The 23,652-nt window shown below is 46.0% G+C and overlaps 1 protein-coding gene across 1 annotated transcript in view; it reads left to right on the plus strand.

Moving 5' to 3' along the window:
• The window catches only part of NOP14 (NOP14 nucleolar protein), a 143,496-nt gene that overhangs the window by 78,265 nt on the left and 41,579 nt on the right, over positions 1 to 23,652 (plus strand). Inside the window, exons 8-10 of the mRNA XM_069203512.1 lie at positions 327 to 636; positions 4,257 to 4,387; positions 14,673 to 14,758. Of these exons, the coding sequence (XP_069059613.1) occupies positions 327 to 636; positions 4,257 to 4,387; positions 14,673 to 14,758 (527 nt within the window). The remainder of the gene's footprint in view (positions 1 to 326; positions 637 to 4,256; positions 4,388 to 14,672; positions 14,759 to 23,652) is intronic.

The raw sequence follows: 23,652 nt of genomic DNA on the forward strand, positions 1-23,652 counted from the left end.
CAAGTCGAACAGAACACCAACTTCTTTTGGAATTGATTCCGCTTGCCGTATTTTGTGAGTTATTCTCTGTTTTATTGTAGGAACTACTTTTTTTTTTTTTTTTTTTTAGCTGGTTAATTTACGGTCAAAAAATTTGTCTCACTGTAAGTTGCCATTCCCAGCAGTACCCTGGTGGGTGGAGGCGATCCAGAATACCATGGTGCCTTAACATTGATGCTAATGCCGCATCTACTGCCTCATGCAATTCTCCCATAAACACATTATAGTAATACAAGTTGCTCCAACCATAGGTCCTGTGTCATAACTAGTTTTACATCTATTTACAGGATGGCATGTTGGAGACTGACCTCCAGAAGCAAGATGATGGCAGTGAAAATGATGAGGAGGAAACAAAAACCGAGGAGGAAGAATCTGATGATGATGAGGATGATAATGATGATGATAATGATGATGATGACAGCAACGCTTCCGACCAACACTCGGACATTGAATCAGATGTATATAGTGACGAAGAAGCTGAAGTGACAAAGCCGAGCAAGGAGGCTTCCAAAGAAAAAACAAAGAAAGTACTGAGTGATGCAGAAAAAAAGGCAGAGATGGAAGCTGCAAAGGCCGAGCTTCCTTACACCTTTCCAGGTAAGCAAATCATTAAGTGTCTTCTGTCTCTTTTTAAATTTTTATTTTTTTTCATGAAGACACAGGGGGTCATTATGACCGCGGCGGTCGGCGATAATGTGGCGGTAGCACCGCCAACAGGCCAATGTACCACTCTGACCGCCACAACGGTAACAGCCGCCGGGCGAGAGATATCCATCTCCAGCCCAGCGACCGCCATTGTGCCACCTGCGGGATCATGACCCCGCCTACCGCCATGGTTTGCGTTGCGTTCGTAATGCCATGAAAACCATGGCGGTAGGCCCTATCAGTGACGGGGAATTCCTTCCCCGTCACTGATAGGTGAACCCCCAGCTTTCCAACAACCCCCCACTCCCTACCTTTCCAACGATCCCCCCCTACCTTTCCAATGACCCCCACCCCGCTACAGCCATGCCCCCTTCACACACACGCAGACACACACATTCACACATATATACACGTATGCATACATGCAATCACACACACATCCACACACACTTCAACACATACATGCAGGCATGCATCACAATTACAATACATACACGCACTTACACTCCCTTACATTCACGCACGCAGTCAATATACAACACACACCCGCATCATGCACACACATTCATGCACACACATACACACAACACCCCCCTCCCCTGTCGGAGACCCGACTCTTCTGGATCCAGGGGGTCTTCCGGCAGGAGATGGGACGGGCGCTGCTAACACCAGCAGCGCCTGCCAGCAGAACCCTGCCAGGCCGTATTATTTCTCATAATACGGCTGCGGTGGTCTACTGGCATGGCGCTGCTGGTGGTAGCAGCTCCACCTTACCGACATCTGCCAGTATGGCCACAGCCGGATTTCCGCCCTTCTTGTGGCGGAAATCCGTCTTTGGTCATATTATGGTTTTACCGCAGATGTTATAATGAGGGCCATAGTCTTTGTGACCATGCATGTTAGATGAGCAGTAATTATGAAAATTAGACAAGGTGTGCGTCGATAACACTTCAGTAGCCTCAGACAAAGCACTAGACTCCTTCCTTGCCCCCAAAAATACAGATGTAGGTATTTTCTAAGTTGGTACATTGTACTCATATTTCAATGATTGTGGATGGTTATTAAAATAGTCATCATAAAGTGTGTGTCTGTTTAACCTGTAAATTCACTGCTTCCTTAATGGGAACTGATGAAAGTTGCCACTTGCAAGAAACTGTCCTCAAAGTTATAACCAAAACACCTCAGTAGAAATTTTGATTTGAGGCCTGTTTGTTTCTGATGTGTTCAGTCAAAGTCCACCAAATGCTGTGGTTGGCTTTGATGAAGGGGTGTGGTTCACAAGTCATGTTGCTCACCCACTCTGACCGGTATTTCCTAAATATATGTTCACACATGCACTAATAGCAGTCAAAAGGGTTATTGGAAGCAGTCATATTCTATGGAAGTTGCTTATCATAATTTATTATTGTCTTTCCACTTTTCAAATGGTATTAACACTTGCTTTCAGCTGTCTCAAGTGCTTTTATCTTCAACTTCATCACAAGGTGCATAGTTTTGCTGGTGTATTAAGAAGAAAGGAAAGGCATGTACTGATCACTGCAGATTAGTTTTATTTCTAGAGTTTATTTTCCCCCATTCAGTCCTTGCAACTCTCTTTTTGTACAACTCTCCCTTATTTAGTAAGTGTTCATTTTATAACGTATAAAATAATAGTTTCCAGCATGATTGTTAAGGCATCTTAGATATGCTTGACTGACAAGTATGACCAGCTATCATTTGAATCTTTTTTTTTTTTAATATTCTTTTTATTTTAATAAACAGTTGCTCGGTACACTAAAGTTTGTCACAATTTAAAGCACAAATTTTAATCTTTAACCAAAAGTAGAATAAGTATGTAATTCCAGTATCTTACTTGTGTGAATCTACAATAACCCACAGTACATATTACTGTAGGAAACTGGAGCCTTTTTTGCAGTATCCCCCACTTTTTGCCTAATAGCTGATGCTGACTTGACAGAGTGTGTGCTGGGATAGTGCTAACCAGGTCCCAGCACCAGTTTTCTTTCCCTAAACTGTACCATTGTTTCCACAATTGGCAAAGCGCTGGCACACAGCCGAGACCCTTGTAAAAGGTACCAGTGGTACCAAGGGCTCTGTGACCAGGCAGGGTCCCTAAGTGCTGCAGCATGTATTGTGCCACTCTAATGGACCCCTCACCAAACACATGCACACTGCCTTTGCAGATTGTGTGTGTTGGTGGAGAGAAAAAGGTAAAGTCGACGTGGCACCCCTCTCAGGGTGCCATGCCCACAAACCACTGCCTGTGGCATAGGTAAGTCACCACTGTAGTAGCCATTGCCGGGTGCACTTAGACACTGTTGGGGCATTTTGCTCTTGCAGCCATGCCCTCAACATGGTATAAGTCCATTCTTAAAAAGAACAAAAAGGTACACAGTTCCAGACAAAAAATTATATATATAAATACACTGAGTAGACAAGGGAACCTGTGAGTCTGCTCTGATTAGAACAATTAGTGACATGCTTCATCATCGGGCTGTTGCTCCTCGTCAGGCCGGCACTGCAATGCCTGACGGGCCCCTCACGGGGGCTCTTTGCCGGAGATATTTTTGATATAGAAATGCCGGTTGTTGAGTGCTGGAATGTGGGATTGGTATAGAAAGATATAAGTGTGTGAGGTTAAAAATGGCTAGAGGTCTACAAAGCTCATATTTAATAAAGATCAGACCCCTGTCATGATTAAAAACAGTAATGTGGGGGAAGGATTAGTAGTAATGTCTAATCCACCCTCAAAAGGAACAAAATAAGTTTAGTCTACAGTCCCTAAATTCAGAGAATGTTAGGAATGTCAGTACAGAAATCCCTATACTGCTACTAGAAAGGTCAACATGTTTCTCGCATTTAAAGTCGTTTAAGATCAGAGCCTCGTACAAAACTTGCTTCATAGGTGATGCTGCTTGTATTTTTTTTTAAGATGATGGTCTTGTGTGGCTTTTATGTGTTCGTTCAGAAACAGTCAGTCTGGGGGGGAAAAATCAATTCGCCTGAAATAAAATTATTCCTTCGGATGAAAGGATTTTGTCAACCGTCGCTCCAGCTGCACTTGGCAAATTTCTGGGAGCTCCAGGTTATTGTCACTATTGAAGCTTCTATTTATTTTAGTTTTTTGTGTTAAATCTTTTTTCATGGCAAACAAACACTATGCATTGTTCTTTGGCCACAGAGAGGTTAAATGATTTGTCCAAAATTACAAGATGTGGAATACAAACCTGGTTCCCCAGTTGGCAACTTTAGTTGCTAGTTCACATCTCCTCAATTAAGGCGTATAAACACCACCAAATACTCGAGGAGTAGATTTATTACTATTCTAAGTCCTCGAGTGTGTTGGTGAAGTGTATTTTCTCAAGCCTTGGCATGCTTTTGGGTCACATGCTTGACATGCCTTCGCATGGACAGAAGAGGAAGGAATTTAGAGCATTGATTGATTGAGAACTTCAACAGATACTACACCAGCCTTGCCTCTTATAAGTGCAATTTGCTAAAGTTTTCGCTTCATACATTTTTTGATTCTGGGATTTGATTTTCTGTGTTTTTTGTGCCTTGTTTCACATCAGCGCCGGAGTCTTCTGAAGATTTAAAAGCTTTACTGGCAGGAAAATCAGTGCAGCAGCAATTGATTGTGCTAGAGCGTATCAAGAAGTGCAACCACCCAAGCCTGGCAGTAGGAAACAAAGCCAAGATGCAAGTACGGCCTTTTTACTTCTCTGTATAGGTCTATAAGTGAAACAGACATGGCTAACTGTAGTGGAGAATGACGGTCAAAATGCTCTTATTTATGTTGAGCCTGTAATTGTCTTCAGCACCATGCACTGTATCCAGCCCTGCCTGTTCCAAATAAGGGAGAGTATTCCCATTGAGTGGGAGGGACTGATACTTGAACCCTGTGGACTCCACTGCCTTTTGTACGAGTTTTTACCTGATGAGTTCTGTATATTTAATTTGTCTTCTTCACCTGGTTTAGAAAAGTATACAACAAATAACAATTGTGTTTCTTGAAGCAGTCTTTTCTCTGTGTCTGTCCTCACAGTGCCAGTGTTCATTAACTTGGATATTCACACACCACAGTTAAAGTGCAGTTCATGGTTACTAGTTAAAACCAGAAAACCACTGAAATGTGCAAGGTAATGTGGGACCACAACCCATAACTGACAGCCACGCAAACTGTAGCACCCTCAGCAAATGCAATGTTCATAACTTTACTGTAGGAAAGTGCCTCTTTATGTATGGTCACCCCTACGTTTTGCCCCAATGCTGATGTGTATGACTCTGTCAGTGCAATGAAGCCTTCTAACCGGGCCCCAGTGCCAATGCTCTCTCCCTAAATTGATTTGTCAACTTGGTGATTCCCTGATTAGCAAGGACTTTAACCCCTTGTATGGCCCTAGTAAATGGTGCCCAGGTGTTAGAAATGGGGTTTCTGGTGGCAAGGGTATGCACCTAAGCCAAGCAGCACACACCAAGGATAACCTGTTCTCGCCCCCTTTGGTAGCTTGACACAAAGCAGTCCGACTTATGCTTAGTGGTCATGTGCAACACAATAAATAGAATTATATCAAAATAGGTTTCTATATTGCATACATATCATTAGACCAAAAATGACATAAAGCCTAAGTATGGTGCATCTCATGCAATGACTGACTTAGTACTCAACATTCTGGCAAAGCAAGAGCCACATTAGGTAGTACCCTGCAAGCTTTGGGGCAAGATCATATGACCAACTGCATGAATCTTAGGTGCTGATCATTTGGAGTAACTAGTGTAATAGGACCCGGGATCCTGATCATGCAGGGATCTAAACAAACTGCACCCCAGATCAGTTAGGCCAGGTAATGCATCAGACTAGGGAAGCAAAAGGTACATAGATCACCAAATTGGAATACGTGAGGCATTACAAAAATTACCACAGACATTTACTGGGTGCCAGAGCATGTGCACTCCTATTAGGTATATTATGGTAATAGCTGGAGGAACCTCTGTGTGGCTACTACCTTTGTTATAATAGCTCGAGTGAAGTTCTATGGGGGTGATTTCCCCACTTCTTTGTGCCTGCCATGGGGCTCCTATCTCTGTGATCAATGCCCCCCTTGGCCGGTCCCCAGGTAAGGAGAGGGGGCAGCCGTCCCTGTTGCAGCGCAGACGTGTTGTAGGGACAGTGTCGCTCCCTCTCACCACGAGTGCCCGAATAGAGCATTCCTTCTGAGGAGATCCTATCTGGCAGGAAGACATGGAGGCTCTGGGTGCCAGCTAACAGGGAGACCAGGCCCCGGCAAGCCTCTGTGGACCCCGGGTCCTCAGATCATGACGAGAGCACAGGATCACCTGGACGAAGCCACGGTCGCTTCCGCAGACTTTTCCTCGGTGCAGCATCGCCCCTTGAAGCAGTAAATACACTGGGCTATCCCTGTCAGCGCTTCATGCAGTCTCTCCTTTACTGTGCAAACATGGCAATCTCGGCCCAACCAAAGCAGAAATAAAGCACTCACCTTGCAGAACATAAAGCACTCATCACGTGCCAATGATGAAAGTTAAAATGGTCAGCCTCAGAGCCTCACAGTAATCCTGCTAGTGCAGGGGCTCTGAAGGAGTAGGGGTCAGTCATTTAGCCCCTGGAGAACACTTAAAGTTGGGACAAAGAAGGCAGGCCAGAAAACAGGACAACAGTGGTGGTTCCCCCTACAGGGCCTGGTGACCCACAGTCAAAAAGCAGTTGGCAGGAGGGACAACAAGTAGAAAAGCAATCCAATGAGACCCTTACGCCACCCAGAAGACAGCAGGGAAACAACAGAAGAGCAGCCAGATGAGTCCTTTTTGCAGTTCAGCAGTCCTTCTGACAGAGGTTCAGTCCCAGTTTCAAAAGTGCTCTAAAAATCATGGGGTCCGAGCCCCTGTACTTATTCTCAGAAATGTCTTTGTCCAGGGGGTGACTTCAAAGGAACCCTTTCAAGTGAAAAACAACCCCCTTCCAACCCAGCCCTGTCTCCAGACAGCAGTAGGGAGTAATCAGACCATTGTGTGAGGGCAGGACACAGCCTATTGACATGTAAGGTGTGAACGACCCTCCCTCTCCTTGGAAGACTTTCAGTATACAGATGTCTCTTCTGTCACACCCAGCCCCTACTGTGTTGTGGCTGTCTGGTAAGTATGCACCAAGTGAAGCTGTCACTCTGTCCTAGATGTGGTTTGTAGTTAGGCTGGAAAGCACTTAGAGTTATAAGCACAGAGAAATGTCCACTTTCTAAAAGTGGAATTTGTAAAATAGTAATGTAAAATCCATCTACACCAGTAAGCAGGATTTCTCACTACCATTCCAAACATATCAAACATTCCCACACAGAGCCGAAATTACCACTAAGATATATATAAGGGTATTCCCAATGCTAACCTATGAGAGGAGCAACCCTCACAGTAGTGAAAAATAAAGTAGGCTGTTTATCACTACTAGAACATGAAAAACATAAAAATACATGTCCTACTTGTAAGGAAATGCCTCCTTGGCATGGTTACCCCCTGACTTTTTGCCTTCTGTTGATGCCAGTTATGATTGAAAGTGTGCTGGAACCCTGCTAACCAGGCCCCAGCACCAGTGTTCTTTCCCTAAACTGTACCTTTGTTCCCACAATTGGCACAGCCCTGGCACACAGTTAAGTCCCTTGTAACTGGTACCAAGGGCCCCGATGCCAGGGAAGGTCTCTAAGGGCTGCAGCATATCTTATGCCACCCTAGGGAACCCTCACTCAGCACATGCACACTGCTTCACAGCTTGTGTGCGCTGGCGGGGAGAAAATGACTAAGTCAACATGGCACTCCCCTAAGAGTGCCATGCCCACCTCACACTGCCTGTGGCATAGGTATGTCACCCCTCTCTCAGGCCTTACAGCCCTAAGGCAGGGTGCACTACACCACAGGTGAGGGCATATGTGCATGAGCACTATGCCCCTACAGTGTCTAAGCAAAACCTTAGACACTGTAAGTGCAGGGTAGCCATAAGGAGTATATGGTCTGTGAGTTTGTCAAACACAAACTCTGCAGTTCCATAATGGCTACACTGAAATCTGGGAAGTTTGATATCAAACTTCTCAGCGCAATAAGTGTACACTGATTTATTGTAAAATGCACCCATAGGGCATCTTAGAGATGCCCCCGGAATACCAGTCCGACTCCTAGTGCTAGGCTGACCAGTTTCTGCCAGCCTGCCACACCAGACCAGTTTCTGGCCACATGGGGAGAGTGCCTTTGTCACTCTGTGGCCAGAAACAAAGCCTGTAGTGAGTGGAGGTGCTTCTCACCTCCCCCTGCAGGAACTGTAAGACCTGGCAGTGAGCCTCAGCGGCTCATACCTTTTGTTACAGCACCCTTAGGGCATCCCAGGTAGTGGAGATGCCCGCCCCTCCAGCCACTGCCCCCACTTTTGGCGGCAAGGCCGGAGGAGATAATGAGAAAAACAAGGAGTCACCCACCAGTCAGGACTACCCCTAAGGTGCCCTGAGCTGAGGTGACCCATTCCCTGAGAAATCCTCCATCTTGAGATTGGAGGATTCCCCCAATTAGGGATGTGCCCCCCTCCCCTCAGGGAGAAGGCACAAAGAGGGTGTAGCCACCCTCCAGGACAGTAGCCATTGGCTACTCCCCTCCTGACCTAAACACACCCTGTAAGGAAATGCCTCCTTGGCATGGTTACCCCCTGACTTTTTGCCTTTGCTGATGCCAAATTATGATTTGAAGGTGTGCTGAGACCTGCTAACCAGGCCCCAGCACCAGTGTTCTTTCCCTAAAACTGTACCTTTGTCTCCACAATTGGCACAACCCTGGCACCCAGGTAAGTCCCTGGTACCAGGGGCCCTGATGCCAGGGAAGGTCTCTAAGGGCTGCAGCATGCCTTATGCCACCCTAGGGACCCCTCACTCAGCACAGACACACTGTTTGCCAGCTTGTGTGTGCTGATGGGGAGAAAATGACTAAGTCGACATGGCACTCCCCTCAGGGTGCCATGCCAACCTTACATTGTCTGTGGCATAGGTAAGTCACCCCTCTAGCAGGCCTTACAGCCCTAAGGCAGGGTGCACTATACCACAGGTGAGGGCATAGGTGCATGAGCACTATGCCCCCAGCGTGTCTAAGCAAAACCTTAGACATTGTAAGTGCAGGGTAGCCATAAGAGTATATGGTCTGGGAGTCTGTCAAACACAAACTCCACAGCACCATAATGGCTAAACTGAAAACTGTGAAGTTTGGTATCAAACTTCTCAGCACAATAAATGCACACTGATGCCAGTGTACAATTTATTGTAACATACACCCCAGAGGGCACCTTAGAGGTGCCCCCTGAAACCTTAACCAACTACCCATGTAGGCTGACTGGTTTTAGCAGCCTGCCACACTAGAGACATGTTGCTGGCCACATGGGGAGAGTGCCTTTCTCACTCTGTGGCTAGTAATAAAGCCTGTACTGGGTGGAGGTGCTTCACACCTCCCCCTGCAGGAACTGTAACACCTGGCGGTGAGCCTCAAAGGCTCACCCCCTTTGTTACAGCACCACAGGGCACTCCAGCTAGTGGAGTTGCCCGCCCCCTCCGGCCACGGCCCCACTTTTGGCGGCAAGGCCGGAGGAGATAATGAGAAAAACAAGGAGTCGTCACTGGTCAGTCAGGACAGCCCCTAAGGTGCCCTGAGCTGAGGTGACTCTGACTTTTAGAAATCCTCCATCTTGCAGATGGAGGATTCCCCCAATAGGGATAGGAATGTGACCCCCTCCCCTTGGGAGGAGGCACAAAGAGGGTGTACCCACCCGCAGGGCTAGTAGCCATTGGCTACTAACCTCCCAGACCTAAACACGCCCTTAAATTTAGTATTTAAGGGCTCCCCAGAACCTAGGAACTCAGATTCCTGCAACCTAAGAAGAAGAGGACTGCTAAGCTTAAAAACCCTGCAGAGAAGACTGAGACGCCAACTGCTTTGGCCCCAGCTCTACCGGCCTGTCTCCCCACTTCTAAAGACACTACTCCAGCGACGCTCTCCCCAGGGACCAGCGACCTCTGAATCCTCAGAGGACTGCCCTGCTCTAGAAGGACCAAGAAACTCCAGAGGACAGCGGCTCTGTTCACCCAAGACTGCAACTTTGTAACGAAGGAGCAACTTTAAAACAACTTGCGTTTCCCGCCAGAAGCGTGAGACTTGCTATTCTGCACCCGACGCCCCCGGCTCGACTTGTGGAGAACAATCACTTCAGGTAGGACACCCCGGCGACTGCGAGACCGTGAGTAGCCAGAGTTGGCCCCCCCTCCCGAGGCCCCACAGCGACGCCTGCAGAGGGAATCCCGAGGCTCCCCCTGACTGCGACTGCCTGTTCCTCAGATCCCGACGCCTGGTAAAGACTCTGCACCCGCAGCCCCCAGGACCTGAAGGATCCGAACTCCAGTGCAGGAGTGACCCCCTGGAGGCCCTCTCCCTTACCCAGGTGGTGGCTACCCCGAGGAGCCCCCCCTTGCCTGCCTGCATCGCTGAAGAGACCCCTTGGTCTCCCATTGATTTCAATTACAAACCCGAAGCGTGTTTGCACACTGCACCCGGCCGCCCCCGCGCTGCTGAGGGTGTACTTTCTGTGTGGACTTGTGTCCCCCCGGTGCCCTACAAAACCCCCCTGGTCTGCCCTCCGAAGACGCGGGTACTTACCTGCTGGCAGACTGGAACCGGGGCACCCCCTTCTCATTGAAGCCTATGCGTTTTGGGCACCACTTTGACCTCTGCACCTGACCGGCCCTGAGCTGCTGGTGTGGTAACTTTGGGGTTGCACTGAACCCCCAACGGTGGGCTACCTTGGACCTAAACTTGAACCCCGTAGGTGGTTTACTTACCTGCAAAAACTAACAAACTCTTACTCCCCCCAGGAACTGTTGAAAATTGCACTGTCTAGTTTTAAAATAGCTATATGTGATTTATGTGAAAACTGTATATGCTATTTTGCTAATTCAAAGTTCCTAAAGTACTTACCTGCAATACCTTTCATTTGAAGTATTACATGTAAATCTTGAACCTGTGGTTCATAAAATAAACTAAGAAAATATATTTTTCTATACAAAAACCTATTGGCCTGGAATTGTCTTTGAGTGTGTTTATTGCTTGTGTATGTACAACAAATGCTTACCACTACTCCTTTGATAAGCCTACTGCTCGACCCCCCCCCCCTCCCCGGTGCCCTACAAAACCCCCCTGGTCTGCCCTCCAAAGTCGCGGGTACTTACCTGCTGGCAAACTGGAACCGGGGCACCCCTATTGCCATTGAAGCCTATGTGTTTTGGGCACCACTTTGACCTCTGCACCTGACCGGCCCTGAGCTGCTTGTGTGGTAACTTTGGGGTTGCCTTGAACCCCCAACGGTGGGCTACCTTGGACCCAACTTCGAACCCTGTAAGTGTTGTACTTACCTGTGAACTTAACATTTACTTACCTCCCCCAGGAACTGTTGTTTTTTGCATAGTGTCCACTTTTAAAATAGCTTATTGCTATTTTTGCCAAAACTGTACATTCTATTATGATAATTCAAAGTTCCTAAGATACCTGAGTGAAATACCTTTCATTTAAAGTATTGTTTGTAAATCCTGAACCAGTGGTTCTTAAAATAAACTAAGAAAATATATTTTTCTATATAAAAACCTATTGGCCTGGAATTGTCTTTTGAGTGTGTGTTCCTCATTTATTGCCTTTGTGTGTACAACAAATGCTTAACACTACCCTCTGATAAGCCTACTGCTCGACCACACTACCACAAAATAGAGCATTAGAATTATCTCTTTTTGCCACTATCTTACCTCTAAGGGGAACCCTTGGACTCTGTGCACACTATTTCTTACTTTGAAATAGTATATACAGAGCCAACTTCCTACACACCGCTAAATTTAATATTTAGGGTCGACCCTGAACCCAGGAAATCAGATTCCTGCAACGTACACAAAGAAGAAGGACTGCTGACCTGAAAGCCCTGCAGAGACTACGTAGACGACAACTTCTTTGGCCCCAGCCCTCCCGACCTGTCTCCAGACTCAAAGAACCTGCACAGCAACGCACCCGACAGCCTCAGAGGACTGCCCTGAACCCGAAGGACCAAGAAACTCCAGAGAACAGCAGCACTGTTCAAAAACAGCAACAACTAGGCAACTTTTTAGCAACTTTTAAAGAACTCACTCTTCCCGCCGGAAGCGTGATACTTCACACTCTCCACCGGACGCCCCCGGCTCGAGCTCCAGAGAACTAACTCTGCAGATAGGACTCCCAGGCGACTGCAACTACGTGAGTAACCTGAGACGACCCCCCTGCATCCCCACAGTGACGCATGCAGAGAGGATCCAGAGGCTCCCCCTGACCGCGACTGCCTGGAACAAAGAACCCGACGCCTGGACCAAGCACTGCACCCGCAGCCCCCAGGACCAAGAGGAACCAAACTCCAGTGTAAGAGTGATCAAGTGATCATCAGGCGACCCTCTGCCTAGCCCAGTCGGTGGCTGGCCCAAGAAGCCACCCTGTGCCCTACCTGCACCACTAGAGTGACCCCCGGGTCCCTCTGTTGACTTCTGTTAAAAACCTGACGCCTGCTAAGCACACTGCACCCGGCCGCCCCTGAGCCGCTGAGGGTGTGTTTTGTGTGCCTACTTGTGTCCTCCTAACCTCCCCCCCCCCCCTCCCCCCCCCCCCCCCAGTGCTCTACAAAAACCCCCTGGTCTGCCCTCCGAAGACACAGGTACCTACCTGTTGGCAGACTGGAACAGGAGCATCCCTGTTCTCCATAGGCACCTATGTATTTTGGGCCCTCCTTTGATCTCTGCACCTGACCAGCCCTGTGTTGCTGGTGCTGGGTGTTTGGAGTTGCCTTGAACCCCCAACAGTGGGCTACCTATGCCCCAGAGACTGAACTTGTAAGTGCTTTACTTACCGTATTAACCAAATTGTACTTACCTCCACCAGGAACTGTAGAAATTTGCAGTGTCCACTTTTAAAATAGATTATTTCCATTTTATGAAAAACTGTGTACATTCCTGTTATGTGTCAAAGTTCTAACTATACCTATGCAAAGTACTTTACACTTAATTTACTTACCTGCAATTTTACATGCCAAAATAACATGGGCGCCGGTTCCAGTCTACTGGCAGGTAAGTACCCGCGTCCTTTGGGGGTTTAGTAGAGCACAGGGGGGCCCTCCAAGTAGGCACACAAAACACACCCTCAGCGGCACAGGGGCGGCCGGGTGCAGTGGGCAAACAAAGGCACTGTTTTAGGGAAAGAACATTGGTGCTGGGGCCTGGTTAACAGGATCCCAGCACACTTTCAATTAACGTTTGCATCAACACTAGGCAAAAAGTGAGGGGCAACCATGCCAACACTGGCATTTTCCTGCGCTTGCTAAAAGCAAGCTTGGTCAAGGACAGAAATAGAGAATTTTTTTTACTTTTCTCTACTTCTGTGGTTGATCAGGCTTGCATTTTGCAAGGCAACTGGTGGGGCGGCATCCCGTAGAAGGCAATTGAGTGTGACTTTGCAGCGGCATGTGGAGAAAAAGACTGGCTCCTTCAGCACTGTTACACCAGAACTGGGCTCAAGCAGCACACCAAAAGGATGTTAAGAGCTGGCCGCCACAGACTCCTCCTGAATAGGTCCATTACAGTAGCTGTAGCCCACAAATCTATGGCTTCTAGGTGCAGGGTTGGAATATTCATACTTACAAGCTACTCTCACCAGGAATGTATGCAGAAGAAATTTGGCTGTTGCACTAGTGATTAGTAGAGGTCCTCCTGGTTTTTCCCTTCACAGGGAACGTCTATTCAGACTGACTACCTGCACCTGCTTTTATATATCACAGCCCTTCATGTATGCCATAATGTTCAGTTGCTATTAAATGTTCTTGGTGCAACCTTTTACCCGTCATCCTGCATTCGCTACTTCCAGCTAAGAGACAGCTGCCTATGCTAGCAGATATGACCTCAATAGTGTTCTAATGAAAGAACCCCGTCACTTTAAGGGAAGTTTGGAAGTTTGTTTAAAAAAAAAAAAAAAAAAAAGGGCATACATCAGTAACTAAGCCGTTCAAATGTTTCTGTTGAGTTTTTGTGTTTGCTTGTGGCAGAATTCATCCAAAGTCACTGAGTGACTATCTATTGTTCATGTACGGAAAGGAACCGGTACTGAAGGAAGTGGTTGCTGTACACACGCTCACATAGGCAACATCGCCTACTGCGACTGATCAGAGCTTTGCCACCTGTGTACTGAGCCCTGTAACTGCTTGTTCCGGAGTTGAAACCTCCAAGTACACAAACTTGATAGAAATGTGATATAACATCATGGGGGTGGGGTGGGGGGGAATGGTGAAAGGCATAAAGCATGGGCTTCATGTGATACCAAATAGTTTTATTTTTTTGTTTGTTTGTTTTTTATTTACTCCAAATTGGTTTCAGTAGAAAAAAAATAGTACTGTTGCTTCAAATCTTCACTGAACGGACTTTGAGCATCATGGGGTTGATCAAGCTCACACCGATCTCTAAACTAGTCTCCTGCTAGGATCCTAATATTAGTACATTCGTAACAGGAACCAGTGCTTTGCTACTTGTAATCCTGAATACATTTTGGCATTCTCTTGATTAGCTAAAGGCAGTTCTATAGGGATAGAAACCAATACTTGCTTATATTTCCTGCTTACACAGCAGCAGCAGCAGCAGCAGACTGAGGCAATCAGCAGTATCTGGCGGTACCATAATGTTATACGGCCTATCATCTTAAAAAGATAATCCAGTGGGGCCTTTTTAGCACGCAGCTCATCATTGGTGAGTAATCAAAGCTTAATCTTTGTGTCCAGCTTCAAAAAAGGATAGTACTTTCATTTACAGTTAAGTAAAAAGAACAATTAGAATTGTGCTGTTCATTAACAAGGAGAATGTGATAACCAGTAACATGCACAAGGTCATGCAGTTTTTTTGGTGTTCTTGCAGAAATTGTTTGGATTTCTCCTGGATTACATTGGAGAGCTAGCAGTCAATGACCCGAAACAGCTAGGAACTATTGACAAAATGACTGCGTAAGTAGAAAAGTATTTGGGATTAAGTCTGAATAAAGTTCACTTTTCTTGAGAAACCTGTATGAAGTTAAAAAGTCTGTTACACATTTGAAAAGAGAAAAGAAAAAAAAATGGAATGTGCTTGGAAGGAAAAGATGACCTGCCCCCTAAACCAGTATGTATACTTTCTTATTTGTGGCCCCTTTCAGCCTCCATGTTAAACACAACAACATGAGAAAGAAGCATGATCAGTAAGTGAGCATTTCAGAACTTGCTGTATATCCCCATCATAAATTGTAAACTGACTTTCTGTGTATAGGTCTAGTTGTAGAGCCCAGTTTTAGATATGGTGCTGTATTCAATCTCTGTTTGTAGTACTGTACTGTTCATGACAGTTTTATTTGTGCGAGGCTAGGGTATTGTTGTACACATTGTAGTAATAGAAAGAGGCACCACATTGCTAATAAGCGTAGAATGAATGACAACATTTCCTAATCTGCCTGCAGACCTATGCTGGATTACATAACAAACAATTGTGATCCTTTGTACTTTTAAAATTCATAGGCAGGATCTTTACCTTGGTGGTGTCAGTCTTCTTTTTGTTTTGATGTGTTTTACTGTTTTCCAACCACAGATAAAAGGTACAGTTAGTTTATCTGTGCCACAGTGTACAGCACATTTCAAATACATAATTTATTCATTCTTCGGGTGCCAAACCATGATATTCGTACCATTTACCCCATATTGTCCTATGTTTTTGTGGGCAGCCTCGGGACACATAGATAAGCTTTTCTTGTTGAGCACACCTGTCCATCCCCACCTGCCAGTCTGCCACTGTGTGAGGGTTTGCAGCTCTCCATTTCTGTGTAATGTCTCGTTTGGCTACCAACATCGAAATCCCTACAAATGAGCACTCCAGTCATGGGCCCCCGAAGTCCTTCAGTAATCTTAGTAGTGCAACCCTGGTAGAAGGTTCCAGTGGCAGATCCAGGATTGACAAGAGCTCTCGCTTTATTTTCCGCCAGTACAGGACCATCACCGGACAGAATCAGACCATGTGGAAAAAAACTGCCTCCAACGAAGCACAACGAAAGCAGGGGAATCTTACTTGCCTTGTGGAGCCCTAGGGAGGTCATATAGATTAGGTGGAGGTAGTTCATCTGAATTAGCCTGAGGGGGATGGAAATATTTTATTCCCAGGGGGCCATTCTGGCTTCCCTCCACTCTGTCATGCAGCTTACCAACCCATGCAATCCCATCTGTGCTTCATTGTAGGGAATTTGTCAGAGGCATTAATGACAAGGGATTGGTAGACTTGCGAAATCACACTTTTAGTAGACTTCCTGGTCAGCAGCTTAGCCTCAAGAAGGCTAAAAGCAGGAATTGCAATGTGTGGGGGAAAGTGAACTTTAAGAACGTGTCATCATTGCAGGTGTTTGTTGAACTGAGTTCAGGAAAGGTGGTATTGCTCCTGTATCTTTTGGAACGTCTCTATGTGACTAACTGAGCAGACATCTCTGTGTGGAGTGATTAGTCAGTCTCCTTTTTAGGTCGAGCCTAGGCAGCGCATGCGCTGTCTTTGCGAGGCATGCTGTGTTCAGTATATGGGCTTTAACCACTCCGACTATTGTCATTCGTTTTTTGTTGTGCTGGTCTTAAATGTTTCACATTTATTGGTGCATTGTGCTAAATTTGCGTTCTAAGTTCCCACACAGGGAGCATTAACTAAGAGAGGATTTTTGTTAGCCATTAGACTACGTCACAAACCAACAGTTTGGAGATCAGAGGCAAGGCAAGGCATGGCAAGGATCGGCTTGGCTCTAAAATCCCCAGCGGGCCGAGCCATGAATATATCTGGCAGGCGATTCGTGCAAGATGTGTCATATCAAATATAAGAAAGGCTCTTCACAATGCGAAACAGAAACTTTATTTAACATGCAGAAGTGTTTCACTTTAGTACATTTGTTTGGGTCATAGCATTGAGTGGCATTTATTTACCCTGTGAGACAGGATTTCACTACTGCTCATGAATGGGTGAGCTGCAGTGTGAGAGGCAGAGCTGTAGCACTGCCCCATGCTCCAGAGTGGGACAGTGGCAAGCAAAGACGAAATTATGAGGCAGGGTTGACAAGTTTATGTGGCAAGAAAAGTCCAGTTATGAGTTTACAATGCTAAATAGCTCTAACTCACGTAAATGAGAGACCTTGCTTGTTTGAGGATCCACTCTGGCAGGGTGCAGTAGTAGTCTGCTGCCATCTGCAGACCCCAGGAGAGACATAATGCTATAGTCGAGCTAAAATGCGCTCATCAGTTCCTTAACTGATATATTAATTTATCTCACAAGTAACATTTCTGAGTCTCACTTGTCAATCATTGAATCCTTTTAGCCTAGCTGTGAGACTCCATAGCAGGAGCATTTGTGCTACTTTGAAATACGGGGTAAAACAGGCTGATGGTGGTGCCCAGAGCTCCTCCAGCTGGCCACTTGATTCTGCCATCTTGAAACCAAGATGTGCATAGGCCCCAGGGAGCATCTGGTTGGTCAGGACACGTAACTGACATTGGTGACCCCTCTGATAGGTGGTCACCCTGCAGAGTGACCAAGCCCCCTGTAAGGGGTTTTTAGGGACTTCCTTGCGAGTGGGTCCACAGATTTGGCATGCAGAGCTCCACCAGGACTCCTCTTCTGCTCCTGGCCATCGTAACAGCTGCTGGACTTCACAGGAACCAAACAAGCCTACAACTCCTGAGATGACCTCGCCTTGCAACATTGTTTCTCTGGCTCCTTCAAATAATTGCAACATTTCCAAGGCTGTGCATCCTCTGGGGTCGGCAAGAGTTCCGCTGCATGAAGCAAGAAGGAATCCCCCTTTGAGTGAAGGAGCCACTCCCCTGCATTCGCAGGCACCCAAGACAACAACCTCTGGCTGCTGGGATCTGTCCTCCTCTGGAGCTGCGTGGATCCTGCAACACAGGTGGTGGTGGTGAGTGGTCCTCATGGTCCTGTCTGCCCTCTGTCCAACTTGGGAAACAGTGAGCCCTTGCCTGTCCTTGCAGGACAGCACCCCTGTGCACTTCGACTTTTGCAGCTACCAAGGCTTGTTGACTTCGGATCCAAATGATCTTCAGGCTCCAAGTAGCTCTGGCCTCCAGCACTTCATTCTTGCAAGGAGAGTCTTTCCTCTGCTCATCCAGCCACGTGGGACACCTCTCCAGGTGTGCTGACAGGGCCTCACCGCAACTTACTGTGCCTGCTGTCAGTGGGTTGCCTGTGGGGGCTGCAACTGCTTCTGCTGACTCTCCTGACTGCTGATGGTCAGCCCGACTCCCCTCTAAAGATCAAGTCCCCTAGACCTTGCTGGTCCACTTCTTCTCTGCAAATCTTCCTTTGCTCGAGCTTACGTTTGCCAAGGCTTGTTGGTGGTCCTTCTGGCCACTGAACATCTGCGATCCGGCTACCAACGTGGGACATCACCTGCACAACTCTAAGGACCTTTCTGCAGCTCCTAGTCTCCAAAGCTGATCTTCAGCTTCCCCTGTCGACCTGGATCTTTATCCTCAGAAGAGAGGGGTAGTGGCTTCTGCCCTGTTTGGATACTCCTGTCTGGACTGGACTCTGTCCCCTTCTTTTGCAGGTTCTCTTCTTCCGGAATCCACCGTTGGGTTTCACTGGACTGGTCCTGATCTTGCAATCTTTCTTTTCCAAGTCCCCTTGTTAGTCTTTGGGAAGAACTTAGTTCTGCTCTCCTGGTCGCTGGGGGCCATCTAGGTTCTCATCTTTGAAGGTCCTGAGTTCTCCCTGCTCTCTTCTAACTATTCCACATCCTTGGCTGGGGACTTCATTTCGTATTCCACTATTTTAGTATATTGTTTGCCCCCCCCCCCTTCAACCCCCATCCAATAGAGCCCTAACTATTTGTCACTATTTCATGCCAATGCTTGTTTTCTATGCTGATTCCTAATTATTACTGTGTGTATATATAATGTTTACTTACCTCCAGTTGGAGGACTGCCTATAAGTAATCTAGTTCAGTGTTAATATTAATATAATAAAGTACCTTTGTTTTTGCAACACTGTGTGGTTCAGGTGTAAAAGTTGCCGTCTGACTGCTGGGGTATTGCAAGTGCTTTACACTCCTCCTAGATAAGTCGTGGCTGCTCACCAGCTACCACTAGAGAGCCTTGTCTTCCTAGCCACAGCCCTCATTCACTAATATTTGGATTTGGTATAAGGTGCAAACACCATAGGTGTCCACCACACACCAGGCCAGTTTCCTACAGTTGGGGTTGCAAAAGGGTATCTTTCAAAATGAGTCTCATAGTGTCCTTTTTTGCATGGATGAATGAAAGTCACTATTGCTCATATTTGTTTCAGATATTTTTATTGATTTTATCCAAATACACATACCATCACCTACATCCAACGGATGGCAAAGTGTGTTGTCAACATTTTTTAATCAGCTGTACTGCTCTCTTAACAGTGGCAACAATGGAAGTGATTTTTATGGGGGCACCCAAGCACCACAGATAAAATTGGTAGTGCCACCTATAGTTGACTACCATGAAGATTGGAAACTAGGTCCTAACCATAACTACCTACTGGCGACCACCAGCAGGTATTATTATATATATACATACACACATTCATTCATTTAAAAGTTTTTGAGCATACTGTTAATTATGCAATTTTGCAGCTGCAGCGTTTCCCACATAATTATGAATCTGTAGTACATAATCCATCATCTGCTGCATAATCTGGAGATTTTACTAATACAATTTTTTTCCAGATCAAAGAGGTGGAAAGTTACTAAAAACTACGTAAAACATGTTGCCACACAGTGGAAGGCCCTTTGCAAAGGTTAAATGGACACCTTTCCTTTACTTATTGCTAAATTTGGGTGGTGTTAGTACCAATGAGGTAAAACCTATACTTAGACAGAATTAAGATGTTAAATGACAAGATAATATAATTAGACTATCACAAAAGGTGCTGCAATTTAGTTTTATCATTTTGAGTTGTACATTTAGCCACTTTATTTATATACACTTTATTAATCTGTTAATATTATTTAATTTTCTAAGAGTCACGAACCCCCTTGGGAGGCTTTGCGACCCCCCACGGTCCCTGGACCACAGGTTGTGAACCCCACTACCCTGGATAAACTATACAATAAAACGTTGAATTCATGGATGGTACAGTTTCATCAGGCTAAAATTAGAGAGGTCTGCTGCATTCTTAACAATTCCATAAGGACACAGCTGATACTTAACAGAGTTAGCTTTTCTTCCTCTGTAATGACAAACCTGCCTGGGTAACTGAAGGGTCTGCCAGGTATTTAACCGGTGGTTAAGCTTCTGCAACTGATCATTCTGTCACACACCTTTCCCTGGGATTTAAGTTCTACCTTTGTACATTTTAACACTAAGATTTGTTTAAAAGTCTTATAATCCATATGACCTGCTTCCGCTGCTGCCCAGTCTCCTCCCCTGGACTTGATATTGCCTGAGCTAGTTAAATTCCCCGAGTCCTGTCAGACTGTTAATGCTTGGCAGAACCTATCATAAGTCACCCCAGCACCTGTGCTCATGCTCTGTTCGGCACAGATACAATTGGTTATATAGCACAGACAAAGGACCTGATTTAGAGTTTGTAGGAGGTGGGACATGTGCAAAAAAGCAGCTGATGTCCCGAATACCCATCTAGGAATGCATTGATGTTAATAATTTTTAGTAGATTTACGGCATGTGCAAACCTTAAATTCAAACCCTTATATTTTATGGTGTTTGTTAAAGAATATGCTCTCTACATGTTTTTATAACATTAGGAACAACGTATATTTTGAGTGTATGGCAAGATAAGCCAACCATGGTGATGACTAGACGTTAAATGTCACAATGTTTACACGGAGAGTAAATATTTGGTGAACATTTCTGAATTGAAAGAAGCCGTTAAACTTGGATTGCACTACAAAACTTATGCACATACTTGAGCTGAGTTCTGTAAACTTCAGTCGTCTTCATATTAGATTAGTGCTTTTCATTTCAAGATTAGCATGCATTTTGCAATATGGTAAAGTAAGGACGCTCTAGTATTTAGTCCAAAAGCAAACTTCTTGAAAGCGTTAATGAATATACTCACCTCTGAGAAAATTGCATCAGGAAACACATTTTCATTCAGGGAGCTTTGTTGTGCATTGGCATAATAAACACACACCTTTTATCCGTGGAAAAGTGTATGGGTGGAGAAAGATGACACACAGTCACAACCTTTGTGTCTTTAGGGGAAAATGTCAACCTTTTTTTAGCATCAAACTCTACATAGTTTTTAGGATTAAAATCTGTGTTGTCTAAATAACTTTTTGAAATGTTCATCAAGGTCAAGTTCTGGGGGTCTGTAATGGCTTCCCTGGATTTTTGGAACACCTTATCCTTGGCTGGTGATTCCATTACCTTGACATCCTCCCTTAGGTGTAAGACCTCAGACCCTGGCCTCTGGACCCCATCACTGAGCCTGCCACTGCACGGCCTGGGAGTCTCCTGTTGGTGGTACTGCCCTTCCTTAAGATTTTGTTATGGGTAAGTTAAGGTCAGGCTCAGTGGTTGAGTTCGGGAGCAAGTGGAGGGGCACCAGCCAGGCATAGAGGCGGTGCCTGGTGCAGCCTGTGGCTCGGCGGTGGAGTGGAGTATAGCCGCTGGGCCAGGCTGCTTAGAGCTAATGGTGCAGTTGTGTCGCTCAGACAATTGATTCTGACCATCATTTGCATATCTGAGAGTAGGTGAAAATTGTGGAAGCACTATTAACTTAATTGCTAATTTCCACATTGTTAGATACTGAGCACTAAGAAGTGTGCAAGCTTTGACTGTAGTGAACAAATAACTTCTGCACTCTTTCTGAATTACAGCCATGCTGGTAACACTTAATGATGTTCCCCTATTCAAGAATTCCCTGCCAGGAGTGCTAATCTGGATAGAAGATGAGGGTTACATGTCCCATTGATCTTTTTTTCCTCACTCTGCTCCCTCTTCCAAAACCATTATAGATAGTTTCTCTCTTCTGTGATGATCTTCCCTATCTTTAAAGTGAACTCCACAGAAGGGTGTTTGTGGATGCAGGTAAATTATTTTGGGGGATATGAATGCTGGTAAGTTCATTAAGGTGAATCTCTTGTTTTCCTTTTGAGACGACATTTAACATAGTCCACTTTGGTTTCCAAAATTCCCATTGAGAGGACTTAAACGACTTAACCATTGCATGTGACCTTCGCAGCTGTAACAGAAAATTTACTTAGCGGTTTTATCCACCCCGCGTTTCTCAGAATTGGAGCCCTCGCTGTTGTCATCTTCTTCTTGAAACCTACTAATGTTTGCCATCAGCCTGATGCGCATCTTTGCAACTGCTGGCACTTTGGCTGCACTCAGCCTTTGTCTGCCCTCAGACCCTACAAGAACACTTGACAACTGTGCACCAGACTCCTTCCACGTTGTCTTTATAATTTGCTGAAAATTTCAAGGCCTTACAACGGCATTTAGTGCTATGTGGCATATAGGGCTCTGCACAGTGTTGCACATTCTCTATTTTCTGCTCTGTTCTCCAGGCTTCCCAGCCCCCGTGAAAACAACTGGGCATCTGGTGAAACCATTCCACTAGGCTTTCTTTCCTTCCGGTTGACTACTCGGCTGTCATGGTGGATGTTGTGGCCCCATTGGACTCCTGTACCCCTCTAAAAACCTCTTCAGTTCTCCTACAGCCCTCTTCAGCAATCACAGAGAGGCTTACTATAGCGTTTGACTGTAGACAGTTAATTTCCTGGAGCAGTGTGAAGGTGGAGGTCAGGATTTCCACTGTTACCCTTTTGGAGATTGTAGGAAGTTGGCTCTTTATGCACTATTTCAAAGTAAGGAATAGTATGCACAGAGTCCAAGGGTTCCCCTTAGAGGTAAGATAGTGGCAAAAAGAGATAATTCTAATGCTCTATTTTGTGGTAGTGTGGTCGAGCAGTAGGCTTATCAAAGGAGTAGTGTTAAGCATTTGTTGTACACACACAAGCAATAAATGAGGAACACACACTCAGAGACAATTCCAGGCCAATAGGTTTTTGTATAGAAAAATATCTTTTCTTAGTTTATTTTAAGAACCACAGGTTCAAGATTTACATGTAATACTTCAAATGAAAGGTATTGCAGGTAGGTACTTTAGGAACTTTGAATTAACAAAATAGCATATACCGTTTTCACAGAAATGACATATAGCTATTTTAAAACTAGACACAGTGCAATTTTCAACAGTTCCTGGGGGAAGTAAGAGTTTGTTAGTTTTGCAGGTAAGTAAACCACCTACGGGGTTCAAGTTTGGGTCCAAGGTAGCCCACCGTTGGGGGTTCAGAGCAACCCCAAACTTACCACACCAGCAGCTCAGGGCCGGTCAGGTGCAGAGGTCAAAGTGGTGCCCAAAACGCATAGGCTTCAATGGAGAAGGGGGTGCCCCGGTTCCAGTCTGACAGCAGGTAAGTACCCGTGTCTTTGGAGGGCAGACCAGGGGGGTTTTGTAGGGCACCGGGGGACACACAAGTCCACACAGAAAGTACACCCTCAGCGGCACGGGGGCGGCCGGGTGCAGTGTGTAAACAAGCGTCGGGTTGGTAATAGAAATCAATGAGAGACCAAGGGGTCTCTTCAGCGATGCAGGCAAGGGGGGGGGGGGCTCCTCGGGGTAGCCACCACCTGGGCAAGGGAGAGGGCCTCCTGGGGGTCACTCCTGCACTGGAGTTTGGATCCTTCATGGAGGAATGAGAAACCTGCGAAGGTCTTGGCGGGTGCAGTGTCCCTACCAGGCGTCGGGTTCTGAGAAGAAGGCAGTCGCGGTCGGGGGGAGCCTCGGGATTCCCTCTGCAGGCGTCGTTGTTGGGACTCTGGGG

Source organism: Pleurodeles waltl, chromosome 1_2 (assembly GCF_031143425.1).
Source record: "Pleurodeles waltl isolate 20211129_DDA chromosome 1_2, aPleWal1.hap1.20221129, whole genome shotgun sequence".
Taxonomy (NCBI): Eukaryota; Metazoa; Chordata; class Amphibia; order Caudata; family Salamandridae; genus Pleurodeles; species Pleurodeles waltl.